Raw genomic sequence first — 16,266 nt, 5'->3', positions numbered from 1 at the left:
AAATGAAGTCAATATGCAGAAAGAGCTTAAACACAGAACTAACCCGAGGATACTTTTCTATCTACCAAACCCAACACCAGAGATTTGACACAGCAACAGCATGAATCACATTACAGTGATGATGCTAAAATGTGAATTTTACTAGTTTTATAGCTGTCTGTGTATTTAATTTTGTACATATATCCTGGCTTCTTACGCCATAGTCAGAAGAATTCTACATCTACTTTTACGTTACATCTTCAAGTAAGGTTGACAAGAGCCCTCCTCAGGCTCCTCACAGGACCCTCTCTCTTATGTGGCCCCAGGTTTGCCCGCAGCCCCATTTTCTTCCTCACATGCTACACTCTCCTCCGATGATCTCATTCACCCATGGTTTTAATGCAACTGATAATTAAATCAGCAGCTGCAGCCTGAACTTCTCTCCTGAGCTCTACCCTGTCAGCTCCACCTGGATAACCTACAACAACTCAAACACTTCTGGAACCAACAGCATCTTCTCTGACAACTTCTCGTTAAGTTCCAGATTTCTGTTAACGACACAACCACCTACAGCACTTGAATCAGTAAGTCATCTTCCTTCGCTACATAACTGGATGTAACAAGTCTTTACCTTTTAGGATCTCTCAGCTCTGGTCCCTCATCTTACTCCGACAGCCTCTCGCCTAGATCACTGTGGTTTACTTTCACTGGCCTCCCTGCCTCCAGTACCTTCTGCTCTAGTTCATTCGCCATACTGCTGTCAGAGTGATTGTCTTTTTAAATGCAAATTCAAACATGACACTCCAGAGCTTTCTTAAGTGTTTTCTGAGGGCAGGGCTGTTCCTGCTTCCGGCTCTCTGAAAATGCTTTAGTGAAGGCCTGAGGCCAGAGGGGTGGGGAGAGGGTGTTGCAGAAGCAAGACTCAACGAGAGAGAAAGTCTAGCAAGTGGTGCACAGCTGGGGGAGCCAGCGCCTGGGTAGCTCCCATGTCCCCCACCCACCTCCTCGCCAACATTCTCACAGCACACCCTGATCCAGGAAAGGGTGGGATGTCAGAAGAGCAGAAGAGCTGCCTGCAGTTAGCTGTCCTAGCTGCAGCCTGCTCAAAATGGTTTAGCACAGTCCTGAGCAGGCTCTGGGCTTACCCTTCAGATAGCTGTGTTCTCCCATCTTCCATTTTCATTTCTTCCAACTTCCTTTCTCCCTAGCCCAGCATCTTTCTGCACAAGTTACTGAACCTACCGTTTTACAACATTATGGCACTTACTACAAATTGTTCACATTAAAATAAGCATATATTCTTCCTGGACTATAGTCATTGATTTTGTCTGGCTACCCTGCCAGAGTGGACCCCATAAGTGCATGGTCCTAATGCCTGGCATGGAGCAGACACCAGAATGTCTCTCACAAATGAATGAATGGGCTCATAAAATGCTCTGTAGCATCTCTATGTTAGCATTTATTCAATGATGTAGTAATTTTGAATTTCCTGTCTGTCTTATCCAATTGAAACTGAGCTCCCGAAGGGCATGGATGCTGTATACAGCATCTTCTTCAGAACCCTGAAGGCCTAGCATACAGGAAATGCTGAACAAAACAGATTTAAAAAAGGAAAGAGGCAAGGAATGACAGACAGAGCAAATGAGAGAAGACTAGAGGACAAAGAAAAAGAAAAACATAGCAACGTGAAGGGTGCTCCATTGGCCTGAAGGGACGAGGAAGGAAGCAGCAAAGAAAGGGAAGGTGGTGAGGGCAGGGTGGGGAGGAGAGCCTGGAATCCCTTACACACAGCTGATAACCAGCAGCAGCTTGGACACACTCTGCAGGTGGAAACCATTGGGAGTGTCCTCAGGGATATGCCGTGTCTGCGTGGAACCTGTTGGGAGAATAGAGTCCATGACCATTGTGGCCCACAAGTCCACCAACTGCTAATGTGACACTGGTCATGCACAGAAATTCAGGGAATGATGGGGAACTGTCTGTGATGCTGTCACAGCAACGCTATGATAGATATACCCTGTCCTCCAAAAGTAGAAGGTAAACTCCTCAAGGCCAGGGCCATGGATCAGGTCAGGGAAGGTGGACAGTCAAGTCACTGAACAAATGAGAAAATCAACAGACCTCTGTAGCTAGGACATACAGACATAGGACAAAGTGATCTGCACCCATAGAAGGTGAAGCAGCACTGGGCTAGGACTAGAGGGAGTCAGCATTCAGCTCTGGCTTTATCCAGGACTGGCTACATGATGTTGGCAAGTCCCATAACCTTCCTGAGAGTCAGTTTATTCAAATGCAGTGTTGGTCAGAAATCCTATATGTAAAACACATAACATGGGAATGCTCTAGTTGAAGCTAGGTGGAGAGACATGGAAGGGTGGTACTTTCCTTCTCTCCTTCTGCCTCCTCTCCTATCCCCATCCAGCTCTGATAAATGCCCAGGGATGTGCTCAGTACAGTTTGAAAAATACTGGGTTAGTTGGTCTCTAAGACCTCTTCTAGCCACAAGTTTCCATGACTGAGCAAAGACACCAGGTTGTGAATGGCTGTACGGGAAGAGAGAGGCATAGCAAAGGAGTCCACTGCCTGGGAGCGCAGGTCCTTGGTGGGCCGTGGGGGCCAAGGGACAGGGGGCTGCCTTGGACTCCCTGATCTTTGTGTTATAAGGTAATCTCTGCGGTCTGAGCTTCAGCTTCTCCCCACTGCATTTCCCAAGAACTTGGAAGCTGCATACTTGAGCCTATCCAGACAGCCATGGAGCTCAGGCAATGTGGAAGCAACAAACCCAGAGGCAACTTTTGTTCAGCAGAGCACACAGATGGGCTCAGCAGGGGCTGAGGAACTCAAAGGGCAAAGAGAAACAGGCAGAGCACTGGAGTCTCAGATTTAATAAATCACATGCAAATTATATACAATCTATACCGAAGGTGCAAAATGAGTGTACATGTGTGCGCCACCGCCCAGGCATGCGGCTCCAGCCCAAAGCCCTAAGCCACACCACCTGGCCCCACCTGGCACACCTGCCACGTGCTTGATCCTATGGCCCACATCTTCATCAGTGGGTGTGGTGACGGGACTCATCACCTCTTCCAGGTGAGGCACCCGCAGGTGGGCATGGGGACGCTTCCTCCTCCGCACCGTTGTGGGCTTGCTGGCCTTCTCTTTGGGAGACTGTCTGTGCATCTCAGCCAGGTAGGTGCTCTCTGTTTTGGTCAGCTCACTCTCTGTCAGAGACAAAAGGCCACATCGAAGGCCATCTGCTCATAGCTCCAACTCAACACACTGGCCTCTAGTAGCAACTCTGTCTACTCCTAGCTGAGCCCTCTCTAAGAGAACCATTTTCCATACTGTATGCTGAGAAGCTGGCTGAGAGGGTGGGGGTCCCTCAGGGATGCCCGTGACCCTCAGGAAGTACTGCTGGGACGCAGCCCAGCCCAAAGCCCTCTTCTGGGTTGTTCAACAGTGTACGGAGACATAGATTCCCAACACCTGCACCCTCGTGTACACAATTTGGGGCCCATCTCATTTCCTAAGAGATGCATTCACAGGCGATTTCCTTTCTCTAACAGAATAACCACCAGTGTGACTAGACCTGAGGTTCACTTTTTGGGCAGGGGGAGGAGGTGGTCGTAGATCTCTTGATAATCTCATAAAAGTTACAGGCACAGTCTCTTGAAAAATGCACATGTTCACATATGTGCCAAATTTTGTATCCATGTCTGGGCAGACTTGGGGACCCCAAGACACTCCTTCACTACCTTAGTCTCTCTCCTCATTCTCCATGGTTCCCAATCCCCAGAATCGTGACAGCTGAACAGTTCACCAATTTCTGCAGTTCAACCGGCAGCAATGATTGTAGGGCTCACCTAAATGGCGGAAGTAGTCCTCCAGCCCACTCCAGAAGTTCTTCTCGATGAAAGTTTTCACTAACCCCCAGGGCTGTTTTCGGTACCGCAGCTCTGTGGAGACCCTGAGAAACAAGCCAGAAACAAGATCAGCCTTTCCTGGGCAGACCCTCCTCTGCCAGGAAAAGGAAAATTCAGGTTTAAGTTCAAAGCAGCTTCACATTTGTGCTGCATATTACAAGTTAAAAAGTCCTTTCACCTCCATGATGTCATCTGATCTCCCTGGTCACCCCTTTAGGTCTGTAGGGCCAGTGGATTTATCCTCATTTTACAGGTGAGAAGAATGAGTTTCAGAATATTTAAGCAGGCCCAAGGCTAACAACAAGGGCTTCTGACCCCAAGCCCAGAGTTCTTTCATAACACCACGCTGCCTCCTTCCAGGAGAATTCCAGACGGTGCCAAGCAGCCTGCAGCCAGCCATGGGGTCCTCCTCTCCTCCTAAGTCCAAGGCAGGCTATAAGGTTTCAGCACGTCTGCCTTTAAGAGCATCATCTGCTACCTCCTGCCTCTCCACTACATCCAGGACCTTGCCAGCTCTTGCTCTTTTCTAAGTATTCTCCCTCACGGTCATGAGTCTTTCTACTGCCCATATGTCTTGCAGTATCAGCTCCTTCCTCTCCTACACAGCAGCTCTGCTCTCTGCCTCTCCTTAGGTTCATTTTCATCTGTCAGTAGAGTCTCCCAGTGTATGCTCCCCATCTTTAAGGCTCCCTGCCCTGCCCTCATACCCCTCCCCAGGGACACCACCCCCACCCATGGCCTGATGTGAGCATGCCTATACCTGGAGCCACCTCACCCCATGCCCAATGGCTGTTTACTGGATTGAGGGTGGGCACCTCTCTGAAAGGTCTATCTGAGGTCAACCAGCTACCTCTGCGTGTACTAGATAGAAAAGACCTCCAATCAGAAGACCCTCCAAGGAAGCTGGGATTGAGAATCCTAGACACTGTGGGGGAAGGACAGGGGAAACAGGACGGAGGGAAATAAAGGAAGGAGGGAGGAAGGGAAGGGAGGGGAAAGGAGGAGAAGAGGCTCACAGAACAGCACAGAAACCAAAAAGAAAGTTTTTTTAAAAAGAAGAGAAAGATGCAGGCCCTTTCTGAGGTGTGTATATCCAGATCTTCCTGACTCCTGAGAGATCTCTCTGTGGCCTTTCACTAAATTTCATTAAATCCCTATTTCACTTAACTGAGAGTAAATTTCTGTTTTGTACAACCAAAAGAATTTGGTCTAAGATCAGACATACAGTCTGATTATTTTCAAACGGGTATGTGTCTTGACTTTTCAATTACACTAGAAGCTTCTTAAAATGTCAGGGTCTAAATTTCTTCCTTCCTCGAATGCACATCACAGTGCCGAGAACAGGGCTCTACCCACAGTCAGCACTCTAATTATTCACTCAATCAACATCTTCTGGACTCTGCTCTGTGCTGGCCCTGTGCTGAGTGCTGGCAGTCAGCAGTGAATGGACGGGATTCCTGCTCACCGGCAGCTCACCGTCTAACAGGGAGACAGACAGTAAATTGTGATACATGTAGTGTGGTGGAAAGAGCACAGGTTTACGTTTCTAAGACCTAGGTTTCAGCACTTACCAGGGATCAGACTCTTGACAAAGTTACTTAATTTAAATGACCCTCAGTTTTCTTACCTGAAAAATGAGGATAAATCCACCTCCCCGGGTCATTCTACAGATTCCAGTTCATGTAGGTGAGCACCTACACAGTACTTTATAAACTACAATCAATGAACAGCAGTAGTTATAAAAGTTTTACTAAAGAGACGCACAGGGTGGTAAAGGGAACACACAGGGGAGAGAACAATGAACTCTGACCATGTGGGGGTGCGTGTCTCAGAGGCTTCAGAAAGAAGGTAGAAGAAAGGATGAGTCAGCAGGCCTAGATACCCAACCTCCTCCTTCCTCTTTAGGAGTTAATGAATGTTCTCTGATGTAAGGACCCCATGTGCCCCAGGAACTTGCTGTGAGCCCGCCCCCTCAGGCCCTCCGGACACCACACCTGAGTCGACTCTTGTTCCGTGCCACGCGGGTGAGCGTGTAGCGGTTGATGGTGTAGAAGTAGTCGTGGTACGGCACGTCGTGAGTGAGGACTTCGGCGTCTATCACGTAACATTCACTCTCCTGGCTCGCCTTGTACATGGTCTGAGGGGAGGAAAGGCCCATCCGACAAAACCGAGGAGAAGCAAGATGAGAAAAGCACCTCCTTCCCCAATCTCCCCCACCCCAGTCCCGACTGCTAAATGGAGGACCCGGAACCACTGGAAACGGCAGCATCTAAGCACATAGATGCTCCCCTCTCAGGGCTAACAACACTTGCACCCAGAAACTTCTTCCTCACATCTATCCTTAATCCTTCATGACAGAACAGAGGCATTTCTGGCTCATTCTTTTTCACCTCTGCCCTTGACTCACCTGGGTCTCCCTGACAGTGGCAGTTTTGGGAGCCAGAGGATTGGTAAGGGTGATGGTATAAAGAATCACTCGACTCTGGTTTCCATTCTCTTCCTTTTTCCACGGATGGAAGATGATATCTGAGGGTGGAGAAGAGCCCCGGGATGACAAATGGAAAGAGGCACGCCCTCCCCACATCCGAATTTCCCCTCCAAGTGAACTTCTCTTGACTGTACTGACTGCCGACTGGCCCCCACAAGGAAGCCAATGGGAGCCTGAGGGCTGGGGGAGGAGGAGAGAGAAGGGGGAGTCAGAGCAGAAAGAGGCTCATTGTAGCATTGCCGAAATTCTACTCAGGCTCCAGAATGCTGATTGTTCCTGGGGCTGGGGCAGGAGGTCCTGGGGCCACCTGCGGGGGTGCTGGCAACAGTGGAGTCACTGTAGTGAGGGCCTGGGATCCCTGGGAACAAGTCCTCTGCTCTAAGGCGTGACCTCCTGTACCCTCAGCATGCCCTCTCCTCCTGGCAGAGGGGTATGCTAATGCCCAAATGCTCTTTCACAGACTCGGATGCCCAGCAGCTCTGCTAGGCCAGAGCCGCAGTCCCTGCTGAGTGGCAGAACCAGGGCAGGGGGATGGACATGGCATGGAGGTGCAAGGCATGAACTCTGAGAGGCCTAGATCTGAACCCCAGCTCTGCCCTTCTTAGCTGCATGACCCGTAGGCCCGTAACAACAGTCTGAGTTCCAGTTCCTCATCGGTACCCTGGGGATCACAATACTGGCACAGAGGGCAGACTTCAGGATTAAATGAGATAACGTAACATGCTGGCATACAGAGGGTGCCTACTAGGAAGTGGTAGCTGCTATTCTGTGAGATCTTGCTCAATAGCAAGTCTTTGGGGCCCGGCACCGAGGGCCTGGTGCACAGTGTGTGAGCATAAAGCTGCAGCATTCGGGGAAGGAGCAGCACACAGGGCCATGTGGGCACTCTGGCACTGAGTAAGGCCAGAAAAAGGATGCCCCAGGCTATCAGGTGGCCTGGAAAAAAGCGGCGTTTGGGAAGAGCGGGAAGAAGGGTGGACAGAGAGGGAAGGGATGGGAGGTGTCAGCCCCAGGAAGAACGGACCAGAGAAGCGTCGCTGCTCCATGAAGTCCCGCTGGAAGGGCGAGTCAGTGAACAGGAGGTCGTAGAGCTTGTCCACGCTGAAGTTGAAGACTTCGTTCACATACTGCCGGCCACTCAGGTCCTCATAGAAGGCCTGGACCTCCCCTGCACAGAAGACAATGAGGAAGTAGACAGGGAAGGCAAGAGGCAGGTGACCCCAGGACTTACGTTTCTGTGGGAATGGCCACCAAGGGTCAAGGGAAGCCATGGAGTGGGGCAGCTGGGCCCCTTGCCTCCACAGTTTATGACTTCGCATCAGTCTCCTTCCCTCACTGGCATGCACACTCTTTACCCCCCAGTTACTCCATTCGTTCAACCTTCACAAGAGTTTGGGAATGTACTATTTGCTTTTACACTTTCACGCCTTCCTAATCAAGGTGATCTTAGACTAAAATTTAAATAAACGACTACTTCCTGAGCTTGCCTGAACCCAAAGGACCAGTTATCAAGAGTCTGTAAGTTAACCACAACTGACAACAATATCAGTGTAACCCATGACATAGGTCTGCTCGAGAGACACTAATTAATCTGGAACGATCTGTTTACATAAAAACTGCTAAGGCCTGGGTCGTCTGCAGGGCCGTGATCTGTAACTACACAAGGTCTGCTCTCCTTCCGCAGGGCAGCCTAGTACCCGCCTTTAATTTTCTGAATTTTGGATCTGCCCCAGGGGATGTCTCGCAGGGCACAGCTGAGTGGAGCCCATGCGCTCCTCTCAAGCCCTCGGCCCCACAGCCCAACTGCTGCACCTGCAGGGGCTGGTATCTGATCTCAAGCAGGAGGCTGGCATTCCTGGAACCTCCTGTGACCCTGAGAAGGCCAGGGAGGAACTCAGGAGCATCCTAGATGGGAGCGGGGAACCAACCAACAGTGAGAAAACCACTACAGGTGACCCACGGAAGAGACTGTCCAGAGACGGATGAGTGAGCACTCTCTGCATAAACTCACTGGTCATAACCTACCACCAATTTAATGGAGGTAAACCAACAACCAGTTTCATGAATACTGAGATTTTAGCTTCTCACCCTGGAATGCAAGAAGCAGCACATTCCCGAGTAAGGTCCTAGAAGCTAACTCTATACAGGAGAGAAGGGAGAAGCTTTCTACTTAGAAATGTTACAGAGAAGGACAGTCTCAAAAGTCTGTTTGCCCCAGCAACACCTTTCCTTCTAGCCTGGTCTAACATCCCACACTGGAGTCACTAAAGCAAGTTTCTATTAAAATCTAATCATATCCAGGGAACAGCTGACTGGCACTTTCCTGGTGGCATATAAACATTGCCCTGCCTTGCACTCTAGGAGGGACGGAGCTACAAGGTAAGCTAGTGTCAACAGGGGTGCATTTAGTGACAAGACTGGATGGCAGGAGAGAGCATTATTTGTTAAGGAAAGAAATGCAAATATGGAATGATGAGAATAGTGCAGCGAGTACCAGAAAAAAGAGATTTATGTTAATAAAAAACGCACCTTTTTTTAAAAACAGCTCTGTTACCCAGCCACCCTTCCACCAGGAACCCAGAGACTGACTCCAGTCTCCATATAGGGACATCCTTTTACCCTTCAAGATGGAGAGAGGAAAGGCCGCTCTGCACCGATTTTCAAATGCTCACCTTCATCGTGGGTGTCGGAAGAGTCACTGAGCTCGGTGGGGATGTCCTCATTGTCATTGAAGTCCAGTGAAGGGGAGTTCACAGGCGCGATGATCTCGATTTTCTCCCCGATGATGCTGTCGATGGCGAGCTCCTTCTCCAGGGACCCGTCGCCCTCCAGCACCTCCTCTTCCAGGGGCAGGCCATCAAACTGGGGTGGAGACAGGGCAGTCACCCAAGAGGGGCAATCTGCTCTGGATCTACTCTCCAAAGGGAAGTTGGGGACCTGGCCTTGGGAGCCCTCACATTCGCAACAAGAGCTGGGCTGGAGTCACGCTCTGGGGGTTCTCCCCAGCTCTGCCGTGGAAGACATGGTTCTGCCCTTCTCTTGCTCACCATTAAACAGCACACCAGGCCCCACAAGTCAGCAGCGTTAGCACCTTCAGTCAGCTTTCCCAGAGCCACACCTCCACCACGCTCTAACAGTGTGGGCCTGCCTCTCACTAGTACCTTGTTCTCTAAGAAGCTCAAAAGCATTTTTTGATTCATTCTCCCATTAGCCCTGTAAGGGAATAGATAGAATTCTTTATATTTTAAAGATAACCTCAGAGACAGAAAACGGAGACAAGGCATCAAATGAATGATGTTTTCATTTTAAGGCCAGGTGGTCTGACCCCTAAGCCACTGGAATATCCAACAAGGCTCCTTTTTCTGGGAATCCTTTCTGACAAACTCCACCCATTCTTCTACCTGCCAGCTCACACCAGAACAGTCTCCTTCATCAAGCTTCTATCCCCTCTGTAACCAGTCCCAGAGGACAGAGGTCTTTCTTATACATTTTTATCTCTTTGACAAAGTCTAGCAGAGTAGGAATATAAACCAGAGTATATACTAGGAACTCACTATTATTGAATGAATGAATAAACAGATAACAGTTCTATAGTCCTATATTCATATATGACTTTGACTTTACATCAGGCAGTGAAAAAAAGATCTGGATAGTTCTCCACCAGCGGGGCTGATATGGAGCAGCCCATCAAGAGCAAAGCTCTCACGATGAATTTGAAGTGGTTTTTATCTACTCAGAAGCCAAACACAATCTTGTACCCAAAGCACTGAGAACCCAGCTCTGGACCCTCGGACTACACCATTAGAATGCAGAGAGCCCATCTGCTCCAGGATGCCTCCTTGAATAGACTGACCACAATGCAACCAATCTCCCTTCTACGCGCTCCCCAGACTGGGGTTCCATGGAGTTACGTAAGCTAGGAAACACTGGCCACTGGACTGGGTGTGGAAGCAAAGGGCCTACTGCCCATACCGAGACGGGAGCTTCGCTGCTCCCTGTGGATGTCAGCGTGCTGTTGGTGATGGATTTCTTGGGCAGCTGTGGACTGGCATCTGGCTTGGTCTCTATGCTGCTTTTGGATGAGCTGTCATTCACTTCATTCTCTTCTACAGGGATCTCCTCACAGTAGCTGAAAAAAGACATAAGGTGCTCATGTTAACTTCAGTAGCCAAGATTGCCAACTATTCTAAGAACCTTAGACCTGTCTATCCAGCCAAAATTATGGGCTTTCCTGCTTCTTTGCTTTGTATACGATCTTCCTCTAACCGCCTCCCAGCCCCACACTGCTCTCCTGAAACTGCCTTCCCACCTTACACTCCCCTCCCCCGTGTAAAATTTCTGGCTCCAAATTTACCTTTTCAGGTATCCTTCTTAGATTTATCCTTACCTAAATACAACCTTTATCAGTCCTAAACTATGTTTTTTTTCCATTCGCATCCCATCCCCACCCGACGTGATCACTTGAATCAAACATCTGGGCTCCGAGTATACATTTCATTTCCCACACAGTGACTAGGACAGGACTCTGGACACGAGTGTCCTTCGGTGGTACTGCCCAGATTCTGGATCAGAACTAGTGAACAGAAGTGCCATGTACATCTGAGGGGAAACCCTCCTTGAGATAAAGGTGGGTGTCCTTCTAGGGACAACAGAGATGCCACTGTAGCATCTCCCAAGGGAGAAATCATCGTCATCATCAACATCTGACTTATAGTTTACAAACTATCTCATCTGGATGCATAATGACTCTGAGTAAACCATCACATGCATTTTAGAGATAATCAAACAGACATTCACAGAGGTTAAGTGATACCATGATTAAGTGTCAGAAATTGTACCTGAGCCCAGGTGTCTGTACTACACAGTCGATGCCCTTTCCTTGCGTTCTACTCCTCTGTGCCTCCCACACTATCACCAAACCTCCACCTACCTTCCAATCTCAAGAATGCTTGTACCCCTCTGGGGTCCCATCTTTCCTAACCTATCAACAGCATGTGATACAGCACAACTCCCTTCTCCTTAAAATTTCCTTCCTTTAGCTTCTAGGATACAAAACTCTCCTATTGTTGCTTCTGCCTCACTGGATGTTCTTTCATGATTTCTTTTGCTGCTTCTTCCTCTTGTTGAGTGTTCCCAAGCCAGTCCTTGAACTTCTTCTCATGTTCATTCAGTCACTTGGTGGTTTCAGCCAATCTCATGGCTATCCAATAACTCCCAAGTTTATGTCCCTAGGCCCAATTTCCTCAGCGAACTCCATACTCATATACACAAATGCCTATGTGGCATTTCCTCTTGGCTAAAGTCATCTCAAATGCAACTTGCCTAAAACCAAGCCCCTGATCTACCCCTGAAATCTGCTCTGCCTACAGTATTGTCCATCTCGGTTTAGAACAACTCTATGCTCCCAATTGATAAATCCAAGAAAACCTTAAAGCCGCCTTTGGTTCCTTTCCAATCCATCAACAAATCCTTCAAAATGTTTCTGGTTCTACCTCCAGAACATATACAGAAACCATCCACTTATTGCTACTTCTACTGCTACTCTCCCGGTCCAAACCACCATCATCTCATCTAAATGACCTAAATTATTCAACAGCCTCTTAGCCAATTGGCCCTTGTTCCCCTTCAGTCTATTTTCAACCCAGAAGCCAGAGTGATCCTGTTAAAATGTTAAGTCAGATCTTATCAATTATCTACTCAAAGCCTTCCCATGGCTTCTCATCCCACTCTAAGTAAAAGCCAATCATTGCGTTGCCCAAGGCCCTCAGAATCTGGCCCCAGACCTCCCCTCTTCCCAGGGGCCCTTTGTTCATTCCACCCTGCTGTGCCTTGCTGTTCCCTCTGCCCAGGAGGATTTTCCTGCAGGTACCCTCGTGGTTCACTTCCTTCAGGGCCTTACTTAGATGTCATTCCCCAGTGAGGCCTTCACTGCTATTCCAGATCCTCTTGGAAAGGCTCCCTGGGAAGCTTGCCCTCTGCCTTGCTCACCCCATTGTGTTGAAGTCGTCATCAGGGGGTACGTAGTCCTCATCGTCACTGGTCAGCCCCAACTCGTTCCCGTAGCACTGGTGAACGAAGTGCCAGAGCTCCTTGGGACACAGGGGCTGCAGGGGACAACAGAGAAACTCTGACTCTTCCTTCCTCAGGACACCACTTTACACAGAGGCACTGAGTTGAACTGGACTCCCTCCAGGGTAGGAAAAGCCAAACTCCACTTTCCCTAGCTGAATTAAGAGGAGAGCAACGCCTCCAAGACAACCTCATCTACTTTCCCTTTCCTCCTCTCAGGATCTCAGCAAGACACCAATCTTCTGCCTAAGAATATGGCTTTTAGCAAAGCCTGGAACGTGGCCTGTTCCCTCAACTTGGGTTTGTATAATGGGATCAACTGGCCCCTTGAGAAATGTAACTGTCTACCTTTTGCTCCTATGGATGAAGTCCAGCATTAAGTGGCATAAACCGACATTACTCTGGGGACAAAGTGATGACAGAGCTTCTGATTTGGACTCAGACTGAGCAGCAGAGGTCCTGTGAGCCAGTCTCCTTCATACTACAGAAATCTCTTTATACTATGAGCGGCTGCACAGGCTCTGGCGGATCACATCTAAGAAGAGGTGCGACCTGGAAGGTGGCTGGTTCCACAGTTGGACAGTTCCTAGGTTAGAAAGAAGCCAACTCTCACATTTTAAGAGAGCTCAAAGGTCCTTGTATCCAACCTTCTCTTGACTACCTGAATACTTCCTTCTTTATTCTTAAGTAGCATCAATTTGCCTACAGTTTTATGCGTTAGTTCTAGTTTGTCTTATTTCGTTAGGTGTCTACATGTCCTCCTCAAAAGCACTGTCCTAAGAAAAGTTAGCTCTCGTGAGGTTCATAGTTTCAGGAAAGAGGCCACAGAATGCCGAAAGCTACAACTGGAGGTGGAGTCCAGGATGAGCCTCGAGTTGGGAGGAGGGGGAGAAGGCGGTAGGAATAAGTACGTGAAAAAGGGCGAGAGCATTAAGAAAAACAGAAGCACTCAATATCTTAAAAAAGAAAAAACTTCCAACTTAAAGAATGTTTCCCACCAATAAATCTGATAAAGAATCTGATAATTCTCTGAGCCCATCCTTTCAAGGTCTGGTGTAAGAAGCAGACAGCTGGCAGGATGCCATGAGCCAGGGGTCCAGATTTCCAGTTCAGGAGAATTGCCCAGAACGGTGTAGTCAGGGCTCTCTCTGAGCCAGCAGGGTTTGGGGGTGGCAGCTCTCTGTGCTGGCCGTCACGGTGCCCTCTCCTTTATCTGGGCCTCCTCCCTCCCACATATACCATTCACCCTGTCTGGGACATGTCTGCCTCTGCCAAACCACGTCCCCCTCTTCTTCACAATCCACCTTCTCCATGCAGCCTTCCCCGATCCATTCCACTTGGCTCAGCCTGCTGTCTGACCACAGCCTGGACAAGCACAATTAGAGACGCTATTCATCAGGCAGAACTCTTAACAGTTACTTTGTGAAAGCTTTTGTGAACCATATAGATGACCCTCTATCTTATTTAGAAATGACAGTACTTGTGAACTGAAAACTCAAACCTGTCAGTGGAGAGTCAAACATGTTAACATTTTACCATTATCAATCGTTAAAGCCAGAAGATCTCAGCTCAAATAATTGGATTAAGTTCAAATTACTAGGATTTACACCAGGGCTATAGACGTTCAGGTTAGAAGAAACTCTAAATAATAAATCTACTCAATTTTCTTTAGATAGTAATACGTTTGGGCTAGAGTAATGTTGATATACACACATATTTAAATACACGTCACATATATAATGTAATTATATTATATAATTATATAATTTTTTTTCTTATGTCCTTTCTCTGGCGTGGAGGCTATTTCTCAACACCCCATGGCATCTCTGTGGGAGTTCTCTAAGGGCTGTAACCACAGTATCTCCTTCATCTGCATGTTCTCACAGTGTCCTTCAAACACTCGAGTAGTCAGTTGGTGGCTGTATTAACTCTATTTTCCTGTTTTCTGTATTTTTGATGCTCTGGCATCTGAGGCCTTGCTGACTGTGGAGGGACTGCCCCTCCCAGCGTTAGCTAATTCCTAGAAATAGAAAACAACTCGTTGGGGTGGAGAGTGGGGGTGCGCCTTTCACATGTAACCAGCCAATCCAAAGCCCAGAACCCCAAACAGCTTCTTTATCTATTTCTTACACTCTGAGCCAATATTCCTCTGCCCTAACTATCCCAGGGACAGGTACCAGGCAACTAGAGACAGTCTCTATACCCCGAAGCCTGATGAAACTATTCAAACCAGCCAATCCTACACCTGCTCAGCCTGCTTACCCTGCCTCGCCCATTCCTTCCAGTGAAAACCACAATGAAGATTCTTGCCCGTACTTTCCCCACCTCTTGACAGACCCTGGGGCTTCCCAGCGTGGCCCTGCATGGCATGACATGCCTTTGCTTTTGGGATCTATAAGTATAAAAACTTCTTCCTCTACAATAGTCATTCCACATCTTTGTGTCTCACCTAATTAACACAAATCCTGGTACATTTTAAAACAGTGTTACTGAAGCATCTGAAGTCAATGAGGGATGTGCTCCAGGCAGCAATGAGGCTGCTCACATAAGAGGATATGGTACTTTCAGGACTCAGGTCAACACCACCAGTGGGAGAATACATTACTCACCACAAGTCTGGGGACTTCCAGAACCATGAGGAAACACTGGAGCTGGCCAACGCCACAGTAAAAGCAACCTCTCCATGGGACCCACATCCAAAGAGAAAGAACATTCTAGGTGGATGTGCATCCTGAGGCTGTTGGAAGTAGCTGGGCAGTACTCACTTTTTCAAGGAGAGCATTCTGCCAGAGCCGGAACATCATCATGTATGTCCTATCCCGGGCTCCAAATGAAGTGAAAAAGTGCTGAAGTGGAAGAGAAAATGGCAACAAATGCCTGTTAGGACTTAAGATACAATGAATGGAGCCATGAGCTCCTTCCTTTAAAAAAGGCTACTGACTTCATCCTTAAATAACATCCTGACTCTCGGTTACCCACGAGTGCAGTGCAGGTACCGCAGTGATGGCCAAGGAACCTGGGACCTCTAAGTCCCCACTGAAACCACGTCCTTCATTTACCAACACTTTCCTCGGTGCTTCTCTGTCTGGTTTGAAGTTTCCATCTTCATAAAAAACTTCCCTCAGCTGCCTACTGGAACTGGGTAAGGGGTGAGCTGTGAACTAGCCCAAAGGGAAGGAGAAGACAAAACCATCAGCACGCTCACCCTTTCATTCATTAATTCAACAAATATCTGAATATTATTAGTATGTGCTAGGCACTTTCTACATGTTTGGGGTACAACAGCAAAGAAAATAGAAAGAGACTCCTGCTCTTACAGAGCTTACACATTAGTGGGGACTCTTTATAATACATGGGAAGAAAGCGATGAAAAACTAGACTTTACTGAACACACTGTAGGTGCTTCACAAATGCTGCTCATTGAAACCACATAGAAGCCTTGGAAAAATAAACATAACTGCTAAGACCTAATCAACAGAAGCAGGCTGGTGAGCTTAGGCGACTTCTGTAATCACAAACCTGATTTGTGCCAGGAACAGAATTCAAACCAAAGACTACCTCACTGTAAAGTCTCCTGGGTCTTGCCACTGAACGGCCCGAGTCCAAGGGCACGGTGGCCCTTGTGTTCAGCAGAAACCTAGTCCACCCCCAGCCCTGAAGCTATCAGTCTTCAGGCTCTGGTTAAAGGTCAAAGATCACAGTGTTTTCTCTGCCCCAAATTGTACGGATCACATTTTCCCCCATACCAATAGAGACAACTCATTTCCTATGAGACTCCTTATTCCTCTTGATGAGCTAAGCTGATAC

At 48.2% G+C, this 16,266-nt stretch overlaps 1 protein-coding gene across 50 annotated transcripts in view; it reads right to left on the bottom strand.

Moving 5' to 3' along the window:
- The window catches only part of GRAMD1B (GRAM domain containing 1B), a 227,563-nt gene that overhangs the window by 10,130 nt on the left and 201,167 nt on the right, over positions 1 to 16,266 (bottom strand). For 27 of the 50 annotated variants that reach the window (XM_070273835.1, XM_023645042.2, XM_070273851.1 and 24 more), the window contains 10 exons: positions 15,225 to 15,305; positions 12,379 to 12,494; positions 10,363 to 10,519; positions 9,063 to 9,252; positions 7,415 to 7,558; positions 6,310 to 6,428; positions 5,897 to 6,039; positions 3,843 to 3,946; positions 2,988 to 3,200; positions 1,765 to 1,855 (listed from right to left, as the gene is read on the bottom strand). In XM_070273835.1, coding sequence (XP_070129936.1) covers positions 1,765 to 1,855; positions 2,988 to 3,200; positions 3,843 to 3,946; positions 5,897 to 6,039; positions 6,310 to 6,428; positions 7,415 to 7,558; positions 9,063 to 9,252; positions 10,363 to 10,519; positions 12,379 to 12,494; positions 15,225 to 15,305 — 1,358 coding nt within the window. The remainder of the gene's footprint in view (positions 1 to 1,764; positions 1,856 to 2,987; positions 3,201 to 3,842; positions 3,947 to 5,896; positions 6,040 to 6,309; positions 6,429 to 7,414; positions 7,559 to 9,062; positions 9,253 to 10,362; positions 10,520 to 12,378; positions 12,495 to 15,224; positions 15,306 to 16,266) is intronic. The other 23 variants (XM_070273836.1, XM_070273856.1, XM_070273859.1 and 20 more) reach the window with 1 other exon arrangement.

The sequence above is a fragment of the Equus caballus genome, chromosome 7, assembly GCF_041296265.1.
Source record: "Equus caballus isolate H_3958 breed thoroughbred chromosome 7, TB-T2T, whole genome shotgun sequence".
In the NCBI taxonomy this organism is placed as follows: Eukaryota; Metazoa; Chordata; class Mammalia; order Perissodactyla; family Equidae; genus Equus; species Equus caballus.
Note: the sequence above shows the minus strand (reverse complement) of the source record. Positions and strands in the feature narration are given on the sequence as shown.